Raw genomic sequence first — 18,024 nt, 5'->3', positions numbered from 1 at the left:
CTGTGAAACATAAGATATTACAGTTTTGAATGTGCCGTTGGTAGGATAGTCTCAAACGGAGCCCATCCAGTTTATTCTCCAGTGATTGCACGTTGGCCAATAGAATGGATGGTAGAGGCGGGTTACCCATTCGCTGACGAATTCTCAAAAGGCACCCTGATCTGCGCCCCCTGTATTTCCATATTTTCTTTATGCGAATGACGGGGATTTGGGCCTTGGCCCGGCGCAACATTATATCCTTCGCGTCAGACTCATTAAAAAATATATATTTGTCCAGTTCGAGGTGAGTAATCTCTGTTCTGATATCCAGAAGCTCTTTTCGGTCATAAGAAACGGTAGCATCAACATTATGTACAAAATAAGTTACAAACAATGCGAAAAAACACACAAAATAGCACAATTTGGTTAGAAGTCCGTAAAATGACGCCATTCTTCATTTGCATTCAGGGTTGCCAGGTTTAACCAACATTTGTATACAATGACCACCCAAAACAAGGCCAAAATGCCTGAAAACTAGCCCACATTTTTTTTCCTACAGCAAGAGAGGAGTTGGCACATTTATACAATAAAACGTTTTTTCATTATGTTATCGAGCCAATTAAGAAGGAATATCTACGTAACTTGTAACGGCGTTAAAAGCTAAATTCGGTTTTCATCAAAATAATAATTATTGCGAACTATGACATGACGTAATAAATTAATTTCAATATGTCGCAAGTGAGAAGATAATTTGCCCTTATTAAACTTGCCAGATCATTTTCCATCAATGTATGTCAATTTAACTTGGTTGACTGCTATGATTAAGCAATAAGGCATGAGGGGGTGTGGTATATGGCCAATATACCATGGCTAAGGGCTGTTCTTATGCATTACACAACTTTCAGCCAATCAGCATTCAGGGCTGAACCCGTTTATAATTAAAATCCCTTTTGCGCATGTGTATAGCTAAAGATAAATCTGACAGGAGAGTTTGAGTGTGGAAAGTTGGACAGAGGATCTCGAAATATCTGAGCAAGAAACACTTTGATGAACTTAAAAAATGGAATGTTAGGCTATTCTCTGGCAATTGTTCCCTTATTTCCACTATGTTCATAACAGAGTTAAGGTTTGGGAACAGACAACTGTATTGAAATCAAATGTTTAATCGATGAGAAAATTTGCAGAATGTCTACCAAAATCCATCTCGTTCCATCTTCTCCCACTGCCACGCTTTTGAGTAAAACTACAATTCCCAGCATTCTAATTAAGGACCAGCCAACTGTTATTGATTATGCCAACCACCATATACAAACCACAGAAGAATGATTAAATTGATTACGTCATTCAAAACAAGGCAGTTAGCTAACGTTTATTGTCTCAGGGCTTTGAAGACAGCATTCCACAATAGGTATTTTAGATACAGGTATGGAATGTGTAGTCATATTATCATCTCCAGCAATATTGTCAGCATAAGCTTCAAAGTAACGTTATAGTTTTACCAAAGGGCCAAATGCCAATGTAAATAGATTCGATCAGCTAGCTAGGTACAGTAGTTAGCATACCCGGCGCTGTAAACAATGAGTGTAGGTAAGTATAGTTAATTTCCTCTCTGGTGTAGGCTGTGCGTGTTATGATCATAGATATAGAACTGATATATTGTCTATGGTTATGATGGTTTAAATCAGCTAGCTAATTAGACAGGAATCAGTGATGGTTTAGGAAGGTCCTTGTAGCTAAATGGATTTTGCTATATCCAGTAAGCATTGTTTGTTTCAAAATTTTTATATTTTTATTTTCAGAGTGACCTAAGAATGTCGATTGTGAAAAGTGGCTTCCTTCATCGGCAGAGTAAGTGGAGCTGTATAGCACACACATGTCACAAACCTGTTAGCCATGCATCATGCTTGTCATGTTTCCAACTACCAATGTGACAGGTACTAGGCGTGGTCAAGAATAAGTCTGATTTCTGTAGTTGAATGTTTATTCCTGACACTTTTCACGGAATTTCCTCTTGGAGGTTTTCCATACCACCATGGTCTCATTGCTCTTTGACTTTGGGGCTTAGACCTGTGTTTGCACAAAGTGATACAATATTTTAATAAAATTGATACAGGCACTATTCTGCGGCGGTGGAAGAGAAACTGGTTTGACCTGTGGTCTGATGGGTGGCTGGTTTTCTATGATGACGAGCACCGGCGAGATATGGAGGATGAGATTCACATGAGAATGGATTGCATTAACATTCGTAGTGCAACTGCATGTCAAGGTACTTGACTACATCTGTTATACTTTTCTATCCTATCTTCTCAACTTGCCATAGGATAGTTTATCCGCACCAACCCATCAATCACCTGTTCCAGCCAACTTTTCACTGTCCATAGATCTGAACCCACCAGAGGGCAGGAGTCGAAATGCCCTGGTCCAGATAGTCTGCATAGACGGACGGGTCATCAGCATTTGTGGAGACAGTGCAGATTATTCTTTGTAAGACAGCTCTAGCATTGTAATCAATATGACTGTGATTAGTTGTGTCTATATGGGATAGCCTGCTGATAAGTCATGTCAATTTTGTTTTCTCATTGTTGTTTCAGGGCATGGACCATGGCTCTCCAGGATGCCAGAATCAGCTCTGTGAGTTTCTACTGGTCTGCCAAGACCCTCTGCCTTCATATCCTAGTCTTCTTATGGACAGTATTGTAGCTCAGGTCTTAATTGATTCGTTTAATTTTTTTTATTCACATTCAAAACATTCCATGGAGATAACCTTGATCTATATTTTAGGTGGTTGCTCTGCCTCACATTGGCTTTGCGCAGCAGATTGTTGCTTCTGCCCCTTCTCCGTATTCTGAATATGGTCCTCCACCCCCGGTAAGTACATGTGAGCCTGCTGCATAGCCTTTACATTTGTGAATATACTTTGAGCAGTCAGTGTGTCAGTGTCTTTTGCGCTTTCACTTGGAATTCTGTCTTGACATTTACACTGAACAAAAATATAAACGCAACATGCAACAATTTCGAGTTAAAGTTAATTTAAGGAAATCTATGGATTTCACATGACTGGAAATACAGATATGCATCTGTTGGTCACAGATACCATTAAAAAAAAGAAGGTAGGGCCGTGGATCAGAGGGCGTGGATCAGAAAACCAGTCAGTATCTGGTGTGATCACCATTTGCCTCATGCATGCAACACATCTCCTTAGCATAAAGTTGATTGGCCTGTGGAATGTTGTCCCACTCCTCTTCAATGGCTGTGCGAAGTTGCAGGATATTGGCAGGAACTACAACACGCTGTCGTACACGTCGATCCAGAACATCCCAAACATGCTCAATGGATGACATGTCTGGTGAGTGTATAAAGGCCATGGAAGAACTGGGCCATTTTCAGCTTCCAGGAATTGTATACAGATCCTTGCGACATGGGGCCATGCATTATGCTGAAACATGAGGTGATGGCGGCGGATGAAAGGCACGACAATGGGCCTCAGGATCTCATCACGGTATCTCTGTGCATTCAAATTGCCATTGATAAAATTAAATTGTGTTCATTGCTCGTAGCTTATGCCTGCCCATACTATAACCACACCGACACCATGGGGCACTCTGTTCACAACGTTTACATCAGCAAACCGCTCGCCCACACGACGCCATAGTCTGCCATCTTCCCGGTACAATGGAAACCGGGATTCATCCGTGAAGAGCACACTTCTCCAGCGTGCCAGTGGCCAATCGACGGTGAGCATTTGCCCACTGAAGTCGGTTACTACGCCAAACTGCAGTCAGGTCAAGACCCTGGTGAGGACAACGAGCACGCAGATGAGCTTTCCTGAGACAGTTTCTGATAGTTTGTGCAGAAATTCTTCAGTTGTGCAAACCCACAGTTTGGTCGCAGACGATCCCGCAGGTGAAGAAGCTGGATGTGGAGGTCCTGGGTTGGCGTGGTTACACGTTGTAGGCAGTTGGACGTACTGCCAAATTCTCTAAAATGACAGAGGCGGCTTATGCTAGAGAAATTAACATTTGATGTTCTGGTGGACATTCCTGCAGTCAGCAGGCCAATTGCATGCTTCGTTAACATCTGTGGCGTTGTGTGACAAAACTGCACATTTTAGAGTGGCCTTTTATTGTCCCCAGCACAAGGTGCACCTGTGTAATGATCATGCTGTTTAATCAGCTTCTTGATATGCCACAACTGTCAGGTGGATGGATTATCTTGGCAAATGAGAAATGCTCACTAACAAGGATGTAAACACATTTCTGCACAAAAATAGAGCAAAATAATAATTTTGTGCAAATGGGAAATTTCTGGGTTATTTTATTTCTGCTCATGAAACACTTTACATGATGCGTTTCATATTTTTGTTCAGTGTACTTACTTTGATTTAGTGAAACCAATATAAATTCTTAGTTTATAATACATCTATATAACATGGTGTTTATGTTATATATTGTGTTTTAGGATACATGTTACAATACGGCTTGCATCAGCTTTCTAGATACCAGGGCAGTAGTAGTGGTGGTGGTCTCCCATAGTGACACAAGCCATTTCTGCCTTTCCAACAGGTTTATGTCCCGGATGCTTATGGAGTCTATGCCCCAGCTCCTCCTTCCCATGGCACACAGATCATTTATTCAGCTGATGGGCAGCCTTATGCGGTTGCATACCCCTATCAGTACCAAGGTACGCACAGGGTGAATGCCCACTTTTAAGTCTGCATGCTCCTGAAGGAATACCAAAGGTTACATTTGATAATTACATTGAATTAAAAAAAAATACATTATTTTAATGGATGTAATCATTAGCAGTTTTCACCATTCTAACTGTAGTTCATGTTTCCCACCATGGTTTGTAGGAGCATATCCTATGAGGGATCCCCAAGGGAAGAACCAGGTTATTGTTCACGAGCGTCAACGTGATGATGGAGAAGGCGTGGCTCTCGGCATGCTCGCTGGAGCTATGACTGGATTGGCTCTTGGTTCTCTCTTCTCTGTCTTCTAATGTCTTCATAGGAACAGTTTACAATGTAACTGACATGCACCATTCCCACATTTTGGCAGCACTGCAACTGCATTTCTGCCATGTGACAGAGATGGAGGAGTTAAATGTACAGTGAGGGGAAAAAAGTATTTGATCCCCTGCTGATTTTGTACATTTGCCCACTGACAAAGAAATGATCAGTCTATAATTTTAATGGTAGGTTTTTTGAACAGTGAGAGACAGAATAACAACAAAAAAATCCAGAAAAACGCATGTCAAAAATGTTATAAATTGATTTGCATTTTAATGAGGGAAATAAGTATTTGACCCCTCTGCAAAACATGACTTAGTACTTGGTGGCAAAACCGTTGTTGGCAATCACAGAGGTCAGACGTTTCTTGTAGTTGGCCACCAGGTTTGCACACATCTCAGGAGGGATTTTGTCCCACTCCTCTTTGCAGATCTTCTCCAAGTCATTAAGGTTTCGAGGCTGACGTTTGGCAACTCAAACCTTCAGCTCCCTCCACAGATTTTCTATGGGATTAAGGTCTGGAGACTGGCTAGGCCACTCCAGGACCTTAATGTGCTTCTTCTTGAGCCACTGTGTGTTGGCCGTGTGTTTTGGGTAATTGTCATGCTGGAATACCCATCCACAACCCATTTTCAGTGCCCTGGCTGAGGGAAGGAGGTTCTCACCCAAGATTTGATGGTACATGGCCCCGTCCATCATCCCTTTGATGCGGTGAAGTTGTCCTGTCCCCTTAGCAGAAAAAAACACCCCCAAAGCATAATGTTTCCACCTCCATGTTTGATGGTGGGGATGGTGTTCTTGGGGTCATAGGCAGCATTCCCCCTCCTCCAAACACGGCGAGTTGAGTTGATGCCAAAGAGCTCCATTTTGGTCTCATCTGACCACAACACTTTCACCCAGTTCTCCTCTGAATCATTCAGATGTTCATTGGCAAACTTCAGACGGGCATGTATATGTGCTTTCTTGAGCAGGGGGACCTTGCGGGCGCTGCAGGATTTCAGTCCTTCACGGCGTAGTGTGTTACCAATTGTTTTCTTGGTGACTATGGTCCCAGCTGCCTTGAGATCATTGACAAGATCCTCCTGTGTAGTTCAGGGCTGATTCCTCACCGTTCTCATGATCATTGCAACTCCACGAGGTGAGATCTTGCATGGAGCCCCAGGCTGAGGGAGACAGTTCTTTTGTGTTTCTTCCATTTGCGAATAATCGCACCAACTGTTGTCACCTTCTCACCAAGCTGCTTGGCGATGGTTTTGTAGCCCATTCCAGCCTTGTGTAGGTCTACAATCTTGTCCCTGACATCCTCGGAGAGCTCTTTGGTCTTGGCCATGGTGGAGAGTTTGGAATCTGATTGATTGATTGCTTCTGTGGACAGGTGTCTTTTATAGAGGTAACAAACTGAGATTAGGAGCACTCCCTTTAAGAGTGTGCTCCTAATCTCAGCTCGTTACCTGTATAAAAGACACCTGGGATCCTGAAATCTTTCTGATTGAGAGGGGGTCAACTACTTATTTCCCTCATTAAAATGCAAATCAATTTATAACATTTTTGACATGCGTTTTTCTGGATTTTTTGGTTGTTATTCTGTCTCTCACTGTTCAAATAAACCTACCATTAAAATTATAGACTGATCATTTCTTTGTCAGTGGGCAAACGTACAAAATCAGAACTGGATCAAATACTTTTTTCCCTCACTGTATGTGATGGTTGGGCTATGTTCACCTATGAGGCGTGATTGTGATGTGCCTGTAAATTACTCCTTTTGTGTCCTTATCAAAGCTTTTGATGTATATTAACGCTCTAGCACTTTCTATTAGGCACGGTAGCTATTATGCAGCTTACCTCTCCTTTTTGTTTGAAGAAACACAAATTATAATGTGAAATTCTAACGCACATTTGAAGAGAGAAGGTTTTGATATATTTAGACTTATTTGATCCTTTTCAGGTCTAGCAAATGTAAAGTCTTCTAACTGATGCCCCATATAGTAGAGTGGTCAGTAAGAGTGGGAATAGAGTTTGATTAGTGGAACATGCCTGAGCTTGTAAAAAATAATCATGTTTTGTTCCCTTTCTAAGCATTGTGCATCCTGATTCTTCAACTTACACCTCTGTCTTAAATCCAATGTGCTTTTGAGGGATTTCACTCATTTTTCATCTACTTTGCCTTTGTGTTTTTACTTGCCTTCATCTGTTGTTACTTGGTTATTGTCATTCCTTGAACATGGTAGGATATTGGATATATTTGGAAGTGAATATGGGGTTTGTTTTCTTTACTACAGTCATTATTGCTTGGTTTTCCTATAACTCCATTGTCAGCTGTTGAACCATGTATTTTATTTTCAGGAGATGCATGCGTAAATTAGGGTATGCACAAACATCAGGTTCATCTTAAGTTTAAAAGCTGCTACGACAGAGAACTGAATGGTACTCCTTGACATTTCAATTGTTTTGACTTCACTCCTAAAATTATTTTTAAATATGTTACTGATATTTATGGATATTTATTGACTCATTACATTATGTGCTCTTTGGTTAAGTGGATATGTTAAATTGAGTGGCCTCATTGTTATTTGTCACTGAAAACATCAGAGAGACTGGTTTCTCACCTTTTTAACCTTTTATATTCCATTTCAAAGTCTTAACTCCGTTACACCACTTTGTATAGACATTTGGAATACTAGATAATGTTTCCTCTTTTGACATGAACATTGTATACAGTAATTGATATCAGATTATATTTATTTGATATCAAATTAAGTAAAGAGCTTTATGGGGCAAACTGCTTTCATGTAATCACAATATCATTATACCTTACATTTCAAATGGAAAACATTTTGTTATGCAGAATAAATTAGTTTATTGCTCTTTAGCAATGTATGACATTTTAACAATTTATTTAAATCCACATGAATTCACTTTGGAAACTATTTGTAAAACCTAGCAACTTCTGAGTTCCACCTTGGCTCGAGGTGAGCCACTTGTTGTCACATGGTGTTTGAAAAACATAACTTTTAACCATGATATGCTCTTAACACAGTCCAGAGCAAATTAGTAATAGTGCCTAGTTAGTATGAAATGTAGACTACTTCATACACACATTCCATAGATTATTTACACATTTTGGCATGACAGTGCCTTATGTGTTGGGTCTATGGACAAACCGCTTGTCTCAACACCATTCCCTGGTATTTCACACCACTGTTAATATCAGAATATTACTCTATTATGCATTGTGGTCACATCCCAGTGTCTTGTGAATGACACGCTATATCAGGGGTGTCAAATTCATTTTGCCCCGGGGGCCACATTCGGTCTTCAATGAGGTACAGAGGGCCGCATTGAAAAGTGGTTGTATTTCCTTGCCATCAAAATTTGCAAAAAATAGTCCTCTTTCAATAACTTGGAATTTGCGATGCTCCCTGACTGTCTAGCTTTCATTTAGGTGATTATTAGCGAGCTGGACACAGTCAAGAAACTGTATGAATGTAGGTCCATTATAATTTCTACAGTTTCAACTTCAGTCATTTAAAGTAGATTGAGTTAGTTTCCCCCTTTTTACATATTTTTTCTCAAACCACCCACGGGCCAGATTGGACCCCCTCTATATGTTAGATTAGAATTGCAGTTGGATATATGTATATATTGAAATATACATCCATCCAAAGATGAGTAAAGTAAAACCAAACAGTCATTTCATTAAGTCATATTTTTATTTACATATATGCTCAAGATTAGAACAACAAACTGGATACATCTGGAAAATCCCAGAAAATAAACCTGAATACATATTTCTAGGAAACCCCACAGCCATAGATGTTAACAGTATTTTCAAAAGAAAACATAATGACCGTTCTTCTTTTAAAAGACAAACACCTCCCTTCTCAGCATTGTTCAACGCTATATTCACCTCAGTGACCAGACAATATTTGTGAACAGCTCAAATGAGAGAATGAAAGACTATACTGTACATTGAGATTTGTATATATATATTTTTTTTTCCAAAAGAAAAGTTATAGAAATACAGCTGTATACAATCACAACCAAGTAAGTAACTGTCTGAATATGTGTCTCTTTCATAGGGTGTCTGAAGTTTCATTGGCTTTAGTGGTAAGTGAGAGGATATACATTGATTCTCCTTCAAGGCACAACTTATACAAAACATTTGAAGTGAGCAAAGATGTGGGAAGTACAATTGAAGGGGTACAGGTAAAAAATGACCAAACATTATTGCTTACTCAATTACTGATTTATCTTCCAGATCAATCATTGGGTTTTATTTCATTATAACATACCCCCACCCACCCCAAAGTACTTTTACTTGCTTTTGACCAGCAAGGCACTCAGACTAACGTCTTCTTTCAAAAACAGCCTACAGCCAAACAATATGAATATTGTACAAAAAACAGATGAAAGGAAGTTGTAATCAAATTAAAGTTGCTGATAGTTAATCATGATATGGTCCGCTTCAATGAGTGCTACTCCACCAACACAGAGTAAACATTACAGACTTAGCCCTTCTTGGATAGAACATGAATAAATAAATAAAAACTTGGTTAAACTAACTAGGTCCTAACACCATCCAGTACAACAAAACCTGCAATCCTCATCTATCTTGTCAAACCATAGATTCACTTCAAGGAGTAAAGGCCTTTTGGAGGAGTTGCTGTAATGCACCATGACATGCATTGTTTGTTTGATGCAATCAAGGCCAAAACAGACACTTTAGTGTTTTAAAGCATAAATTATAAATACATTGCTTGAATCCATATTCTTTGAGACCATCTTAAACATTAATCAACCTTATGTCTTTGTAAAAAAAAAGAAGAAAAAGTAATATACTATGGGTATGTATTGACAACTAACAGAGTAAGCAAACAAATAAACATACATGAAGCCTCTTTGCAACTTGGAGAGAAAGTAGTAAATTCAGGCCTGAGTGGAACCAGTGGAGGAAAAGGATAAGAGAAAGGAAAGTTGTGTTTGCATTATTTGCAGTGTTAGCCTTCCTGACCAAAGTCCTCTGTGAACTTCTTGAGCTTGTCCAAGTCCTGCTCGTTCACGGTTGGCTTGGTGTTGTGCAGTGACCTCAGCATATCAGCCTGTAAACAGCACATCACAAGGGTCAATTAGTAGGCCGGGATGATACCAGTATCTCACACTTTTCCATGGCAGAAATGCAAACGCGAAGCAGACCAAGCAATCTTTGTTTGGACTTTAAAAACCTGCTGTATGTAAAATATAGTGTGATATAGCTTGGAAAATAACTAAATGTGACTCTGGATGACAACATAATGATGTTTGTTCCCAACATTAGGGCTGTTTCCCCCCCAAAAGTGAAATCCACTTCACGATACAGGTATCGTCCCGGCCCTATCAGTTAGCATCACATACTTGTTTCCTCATGTTCAAAACCAAAATGTTTTTGGGATTCTTCTCACCATGCAAACAATAGGCTCCATGAGTTTCTCTCCATTAACATCCATCCAGGTCATCTCTATGGCGTCTGGATCTCCTGGTGAGCATGGGGTCAGGAGGTCGTCTACCACGAGGTTGGGATGGTTCCATGACGATCCTTGGACCTGGGTGTTTGCAGGAGAAGACATGGACAGAAATTGATGTGATTACTGATGTTTCATTGACAGAGCATTCAGAGGACTCAATGCTTCCTTCACAACTATCAGATGATGAAAAGGAAATCAATTAAGATTCGCTGCACCTAGGTGAGCCCTGTCTCTGTTGAATGTCACGTACCCGCTTGAAGTGAGTGGCCGACTGCACTTTCCTGACTGGCTGCATGAGGGCGTCCCTTACGATGACGCTGATGTCAGCTCCAGAGTAGCCATTTGTCTTCTTACCCAGGATCACATAGTCTGATTCAATTAGCTCACTGGGGGTGGAGCCTAGATGCAGCTTGAACATGAAGGAGCGGGCATGCTCCTCAGGCAGAGGGATGTAGATCCGCTTCTCAAACCTGAGGCGGCAGCCGCACAGAAACATGGGAATGACATATGGTGATGCAGCAAGGGACAGGAGGGAATCTCATTCTTTATTTCTAATCTTTAACAATTTGTCTAATAAGAGTCAATGGGTCAAAAAATGGTGAATAATACATCTTTACAATAAGATAAAGGACTTGAGACCATCAGAATATAAATATACACTGACCTTCTCCTAATAGCAGAGTCCAATGTCCAGGGGATGTTTGTGGCTCCTAGAACCAGGACTCCATCATTGTCATTTCCAACACCTGGGAGAAGAGAGAAAAAACACTTTAAATAGACAGCTGATCCAGTCAACTGGAAAGCCAAAATCTAGCCCAAAAATTGTAGTTTAGTTTGTTTGGTGATACCGTACAAACAAAAAGGTTCAGTGCTAAACGACACAGTGGACAAAGCAGTTGTGTCAATACTCAAGGTACGAGGTAAACAGGATCTGAGGCCAGGCTTTGCGTAAACTGTACAGTCTGTCAGCCCAGTGGCATGCTCGCTCGCTCACCCTGCATCTGGACCAGGAACTCAGTCTTGATGCGGCGGGCTGCTTCACTCTCGTTCTCACTCCTGGAGCCACACAGAGAGTCTATCTCATCGATGAAGATGATGGAGGGCTTGTTCTCCCTGGCCAGGCTGAACAGATTCTTCACCAACCTGAAGACAGAAAGAGTGGTGGAGAGTGAATATGAGACCAATGGATGATGTGGGGGAAGAATACAGAGGAGGATAGAGAAGGGTACGTATGAGCAATATCCTTTCAAATATTATTTTGATTTGATTGCATAGCCCACCCTCTTTGCACCATCACTCACTTTTCACTTTCCCCCAGCCACTTGGACACCAGGTCAGAGGAGGAGATAGAGAAGAAGGTGGAGTTGTTGGCTTCTGTGGCCACAGCCTTGGCCAGGTAAGACTTTCCTGTACCAGGAGGACCAAAGAGCAAGATCCCTCTCCATGGAGTCCGCTTTCCTGGACACCAAAGACAAACATACTTATGTATTCTTTAATTACATGGCTTATCCTGTGACTTATATAGTTAATACTATTCAAGACTAAAACTATTTACTCTTCAGATGCATTGCTGTAAGTCACAATACATGCGCTATTATCTAGAATGTTATGTGTTGCTTGAATTCTATAATCCATACCTGTGAAGAGGTGAGGGAATTTGATGGGCAAGATGACAGCTTCTTTAAGGGCCTCTTTTGCACCCTCAAGCCCAGCTACGTCATTCCACTTGATGTTTGGCTTTTCCATGACGATGGCACCTGTAAGATAGATAGTAGATAGATAGAAGTGGGTGAAATGTAGTACGGCTTATATCAATTTTTTTCATACAAATCAAATGCAGATTCAGTGTCACAAGGCTGCATCAAAGCTTTGTATGAGCCACACCAAAAATGCTGAAAAGGGTATTTGATGCTATAACTCACCAGAGAGTTGATTTTGGAACTTCTTTTTCTCTTGGTCACCTTCACCTTCATCACTCTCATTCCTGCAAGAGAAAAAGCAAAGTCGTTTTGACCTCACTGTACTGATAAGGAGGCCCACCTTAGGCCACACAAAAAGTATAAACACAGTCCAAAAGACTCAAGAATCAGAACCGAATGAAGGATTGGTGAGGATTATAACACATCTCAGGATTCATTACGCTCCTTTAGGGCTCCTTTAGGGCCGTATTACCGCCACACTGGCAGTCATGAGTCATGACCACAGTAAAATTCCACGTGACCGTTGAGTTACTGTAATCTCCTTTTATGATTCTGGTCATGCTTTGGTAGTACCCAACTCGCTAACTACACTATATATACACAAAAGTATGTGGACACCCCTTCAAATTAGTGGATTCGGCTATTTCAGCCATAGCCGTTGCTGACAGGTGTATAAAATCGAGCACACAGCCATGCAATCTCCAAAGACAAACATTGGCAGTAGAATGGCCTTACTGAAGAGCTCAGTGACTTTCAAAGTGGCACCGTCATAGGATGCCATCTTTCCAACAAGTCAGTTCGTCAAATTCCTGCCCTGCTAGAGCTGCCCCAGTCAACTGTAAGTGCTGTTATTGTGAAGTGGAAACGTCTAGGAGCAACAACGCCTCAGCCGTGAAGTGGTAGGCCACACAAGCTCACAGAACAGGACCGCCGAGTGATACTCGGTATTATGCATAGTCACTTTAACTCTACCCATATGTGCATATTACCTCAACTAGCCGGTGCCCCCGCACATTGACTCTGCACCGGTACCCCCCTGTATATAGCCTCCCTACTGTTATTTTATTTTACTTCTGCTCTTTTATTCTCAACACTTTTTTGTTGTTGTTGTTTTATTTTACTTTTTATTAAGAAATAAATGCATTGTTGGTTAAGGGCTGTAAGTAAGCATTTCACGGTAAGGTCTACTACACCTGTTGTATTCGGCGCATGTGGCAAATAAAATAAGAAGCGCGTAACGCGTAAAACTTGTCTGTCCTCGGTTGCAACACTCACTACCAAGTGACGTCTTTTTTCACCTGCCATTGTTCCTGCCCATTCTAAATCAAAACTAATTTGACATATTAGTAAAGACAAGATTACATTGAGAATAGTCTGATGGGTCAAAATATGATCATTTCATGAGAGAACAGCTGTGCAGCCTGAGGCAAGGAACAGAGCACAAGCCTTTTTTTTTACTTTCTCATATCATAAATAGATGGTCGCACCATGCAGCCCATATACAGTGCATTCGGAAAGTATTCAGACCCCTTGACTTTTTCCACATTGTTACGTTACAGCCTTCTTCTAAAATGGATTTAATTAAATGTTTTCCTCATCAATCTACACACAATACCCCATAATGACAAAGCGAAAACAGGTTTTTAGAAATATTTGCAAATGTATTACAAATAAAAAACAGAAAAAACGTATTTACATAGGTATTCAGACCCTTTGATATGAGACAAGACATTGAGCTCAGGTGCATCCTGTTTCCATTGATCATCCTTGAGATGTTTCTACAACTTGATTGGATTCCACCTGTGTTCAATTCAATTGATTTGACATGATTTGGAAAGGCACACACCTGTCTATATAAGGTCCCACAGTTGACAGTGCATGTCAGAGCAAAAACCAAGCCATGAGGTCGAAGGAATTGTCTGTAGAGCTCCGAGACAGGATTGTGTTGAGGCACAGATCTGGGGAAGGGTACCAAAACATTTCTGCAGCATTGAAGGTCCCCAAGAACACAGTGGCCTCCATCTTTCTTAAATGGAAGACATTTGGAACCACCAAGACTCTTCCTAGATCTGGCCACCCGGCCAAAATGAGCAATCGGGGGAGAAGGGCCTTTGTCAGGGAGGTGACCAAGAACCCGATGGTCACTGACAGAGCTCCAGAGTTCCTCTGTGGAGATGGGAGAACCTTCCAGAATGACAACCATCTCTGCAGTGCTCCACCAATCAGGCCTTTATGGTAGAGTGGCCAGACGGAAGCCACTCCTCAGTAAAAGGCACATGACAACCCGCTTGGAGATTGCCAAAAGACACCTATAGGACTCTCAGACCATGGGAAACAAGATTCTATGGTCTGATGAAACCAATATTGAACTCTTTGGCCTGAATGCCAAGCGTCACGTCTGGAGGAAACCTGGCACCATCCCTACGGTGAAGCATGGTGGTGGCAGCATCATGCTGTGGGGATGTTTTTCAGCGGCAGGGACTGGGAGACTAGTCAGGATTGAGTGAAAGATGAACGAAGCAAAGTACAGAGAGATCCTTGATGAAAACATGCTCCAGAGCGCTCAGGACCTCAGACTGGGGTGAAGGTTCACCTTCCAACAGGACAACGAACCTAAGCACACAGCCAAGACAACACAGGAGTGGCTTCGGGACAAGTCTCTGAATGTCTTTGAGTGGCCCAGCCAGAGCCCGGACTTGAACCCGATCGAACATCTCTAGAGAGACCTGAAAATAGCTTTGCAGCGTCGCTCCCTATCCAACCTGACAGAGCTTGAGAGGATCTACAGAGAAGAATGGGAGAAACTCCCCAAATACAGGTGTGCCAAGCTTGTAGTGTCATACCCAAGAAGACTCGAGGCTGTAATCGCTGCCAAAGGTGCTTCAACAAAGTACTGAGTAAAGGGTCTGAATACTTATGTAAATTTGATATTTCCGAGGTTTTTTAAAAATACATTTTTGCTTTGTCATTATGGGGTATTGTGTGTAGATTGATGAAGAAAACAAACAATGTAATCCATTTTAGAATAAGGCTGTAATGTAACAAAATGTGGAAAAAGTCAAGGGGTCTGAATACTTTCCGAATGCACTGTATGTTTTGATTTCTAACACATTCTAAGGTTTGTATCATTCACAACTAAAGTTGTCAAATAACTCTAAATCTAGCATATAGGACCTGTTTCAAATTATCACTTTTACACTGAACATAGCCACTTCATATGCACACTCGCTCCGCAATGATAAAAATATCCTTTCTATTTTACTCAGCTAAGTTAAATTATATTCATAAAATAATGGCACGGGACTTATAAGCATTTCATGTCAGCTAAATGAACAAGCCTACAGCCTATGGCATGGAGCATAGCCAGATAACATAGGCCTACAGTAGGCTAACTCATATTCTGTTCTTCTGAAATACATTTTCTTCATATCATCATGTTTCTTTAGACCTGACTAAAATAAATAATGGATTTACTGTGATGATGCATATTACATTGATTTATTAGACCTTTTTTAAAGTAGACGTTCCAAAGGCGCTCATCAGTGGGCCTGGAGATGCTAATGGTGTTTATGTTAATTAGCGGTCAATTACCGTGAGACCGACAGTCTTTTGCATGACGATAACCAGCTGACAAAGTTTCATGACCGCCACAGCCCTATGCAGCTGACTCACCCTTTGTCATCAGACCCAGACTCTTTGACAGGCTTGGCTGGAGGAGCCTTCTCCTTCTTCTTAAGGTATTCCTTCAGCTTCTCTGCTCGGTCCAGGTACTCTGCACACTTTGCCCTGATGCTCTGCTTGGCCTTGTCTCCCTGGGCCTCATCTATAGGAAAAGGAAATGGACCACAGGTTGTCACATTATGCCCTAAGTCACCTCACACTTCAGTCATTCAACGTGAAAGTGAAACCAAACTTTTAAAGCAGTTTCTTGAAGAAATGATTTATGTTTATCCAGAGCTCCTACTGTGGACATTCCAAGTCCATTCCAAACTTTAAGGTCAAAGGTGCACAGTTCATTTCAGTCACACATACACTCACCGGACAGTTTATTAGGTACACCACTCCGTTCACGAAAATGGATAGCTCCTACAGACAGCGATTCAAGTGGCCGTGGCTTTCTATATAAAGCAGGCAGGCAGGCATTGAGGCATTCGGTTACTGTTCGATTGAACGTTAGAATGGGCAAAACTAGTGACCTAAGCAACTTTGAGCGTGGTATGATCATCGGTGTTAGGCGCGCCGGATCCAGTATTTCAGAAACGACCGCCCTCCTGGGCTTTTCATGCACGACAGTGCCTTGGGTTTACCGAGATTGGTGCGACAAACAAAAAACATCCAGTCAGCGGCAGTCCTGTGGGTGAAAACAGCTTGTTGATGAGAGAGGTCGAAGGAGAATGGCAAGAATTGTGCAAGCTAACATGAGGGCCACAAACAGACAAATAACGGCGCAGTACAACAGTGGTGTGCAGAACAGCATCTCGGAATTCACAACTCGTTGATCCTTGTCACGGATGGGCTATTGCAGCACAGCAACCACACCGGGTTCCACTCCTATCAGCTAAAAACAAGAAGAAGCGGCTCCAGTGTGCACCTGATCACCAACACTGGACAATTGAGGAGTGGAAAAACATCGCCTGGAAAATGACAGCGCGTTCAGTTTACTTGAGTGGCCAGCGCAGTCCCCAGACCTCAACCCAATAGAGCATATTTTGGGCTGTTCGCAGCATGAATGTACCCATCTAGTACCGGGTCGGATCCCCCTTTGCCTCCAGAACAGCCTGAATTCTCCAGGGCATTCTACAAGGTGTCGGAAACGTTCCACAGGGATGTTGGTCTATGCTGACGCGAAGTCCAATCTGCAACAACTGCGTGATGCCGTCGCGTCAGCATGGACCAACATAATTGTGGAACGTTTCGACACCTTGTGAGTGTATATTAGCAAATGAAAGTGAATAAAAAAACAATGTATGCGGATGTTCTGTGTTTGCAGTATATTTTTCAAATGATGACTTGGAAACAGTAGTAAACAGCAAGTGGAACTGAGATATATGACAACTCACACTTCACAACATGAAGGAAGTACTGAATAGAATGCTGGTACAACCGGAGAGCTTCCTCATAGTTTTTTGCTTTGTCCTCCTCTGCAGCCTTGCTTGCAAGATCTATTGCTTTCTGTAACACAATGCATGGGCGATGTTATAGAAGAGCCATAACAAAAGAAGGAAGGGCATTAGCATGACATCATGATCTTGTTCTGACAGTTATCAACATTGTCATTTGGTGTACCTTATTTTAGAAAGGTATATTAAAATGCCATTAGTAAATAATAAAACAAAATCTCTCTCTCTCTCTCTCTCTCTCTCACACACACACACACTTAGTTGATGCGAATTCATTAAATTATTTGGCCGGGTTAAGAGTCATATTTGCTAGACAAATGTAAGTAATCAAGCTATCCGAAACCACAGTAGACTTCAATACAGTGTTAGCTAGCAAGCCTAGCTAGCTAGCTGACGTTAGCTAGCTAATTTCGTTTGTTGTTGTCCCTGGCTGGACACTCACTCACCTGTAAATTATTAGCCATGGTTGCTGGATACGTACGATGGTCAAAATAACACACCGTAAAACTTCGCTCTAGTCTCAATAGATCAACGTGTAATAGCTATAATACGACGTTATTAGCTCTGGTTAGTATTCTGTTGTCATTTTGGTGAGTTCTTCAATTGTTCGGAATCTCTTCCGCATCAAGATGTCGAGTGTCACTTCCGCCTATGGATGTACACGAGACAGCAACACAAAAAGAGACATTAAAGCTTTTTCTGACCCTTTACTGTCA

At 41.5% G+C, this 18,024-nt stretch overlaps 2 protein-coding genes across 4 annotated transcripts; one reads left to right on the top strand and one right to left on the bottom strand.

Annotated features, from left to right (window-relative positions):
• The first annotated feature begins 1,314 nt into the window (after positions 1-1,314).
• On the top strand, positions 1,315-5,140 carry LOC311130313 (pleckstrin homology domain-containing family B member 2-like). Of its 3 annotated transcripts, none has more exons than XM_084163045.1 (8): positions 1,315-1,402; positions 1,779-1,827; positions 2,093-2,245; positions 2,361-2,463; positions 2,571-2,610; positions 2,761-2,847; positions 4,542-4,659; positions 4,832-5,140. In XM_084163045.1, the coding sequence occupies exons 2-8, from the start codon at positions 1,791-1,793 to the stop codon at positions 4,975-4,977; spliced, it is 684 nt and encodes a 227-aa protein (XP_084019171.1). In that variant the 5' UTR covers positions 1,315-1,402; positions 1,779-1,790; the 3' UTR covers positions 4,978-5,140. The 3 variants fall into 3 exon arrangements, with proteins under 3 accessions (XP_084019171.1, XP_084019169.1, XP_084019170.1); XM_084163043.1 differs by having other exon boundaries at positions 2,340-2,463; XM_084163044.1 differs by having other exon boundaries at positions 1,329-1,566; positions 2,340-2,463.
• A 3,541-nt stretch (positions 5,141-8,681) lies between these two features.
• Positions 8,682-17,931, bottom strand: LOC311130640 (vacuolar protein sorting-associated protein 4B-like). Its single transcript, XM_084163430.1, has 11 exons — positions 17,755-17,931; positions 17,249-17,360; positions 15,861-16,011; positions 12,411-12,472; positions 12,126-12,245; positions 11,790-11,946; positions 11,483-11,631; positions 11,153-11,234; positions 10,739-10,958; positions 10,426-10,566; positions 8,682-10,086 (listed from the first exon to the last, which is right to left on the bottom strand). Exons 1-11 carry the CDS (start codon positions 17,770-17,772, stop codon positions 9,985-9,987), a joined length of 1,314 nt encoding a protein of 437 aa, XP_084019556.1. The 5' UTR covers positions 17,773-17,931; the 3' UTR covers positions 8,682-9,984.
• Between the last annotated feature and the right edge of the window lie 93 nt (positions 17,932-18,024).

The sequence above is a fragment of the Coregonus lavaretus genome (assembly GCF_964263955.1).
Source record: "Coregonus lavaretus genome assembly, chromosome: 6".
NCBI classification, from domain to species: Eukaryota; Metazoa; Chordata; class Actinopteri; order Salmoniformes; family Salmonidae; genus Coregonus; species Coregonus lavaretus.
This window is presented reverse-complemented; position numbering and strand designations above follow the sequence as displayed.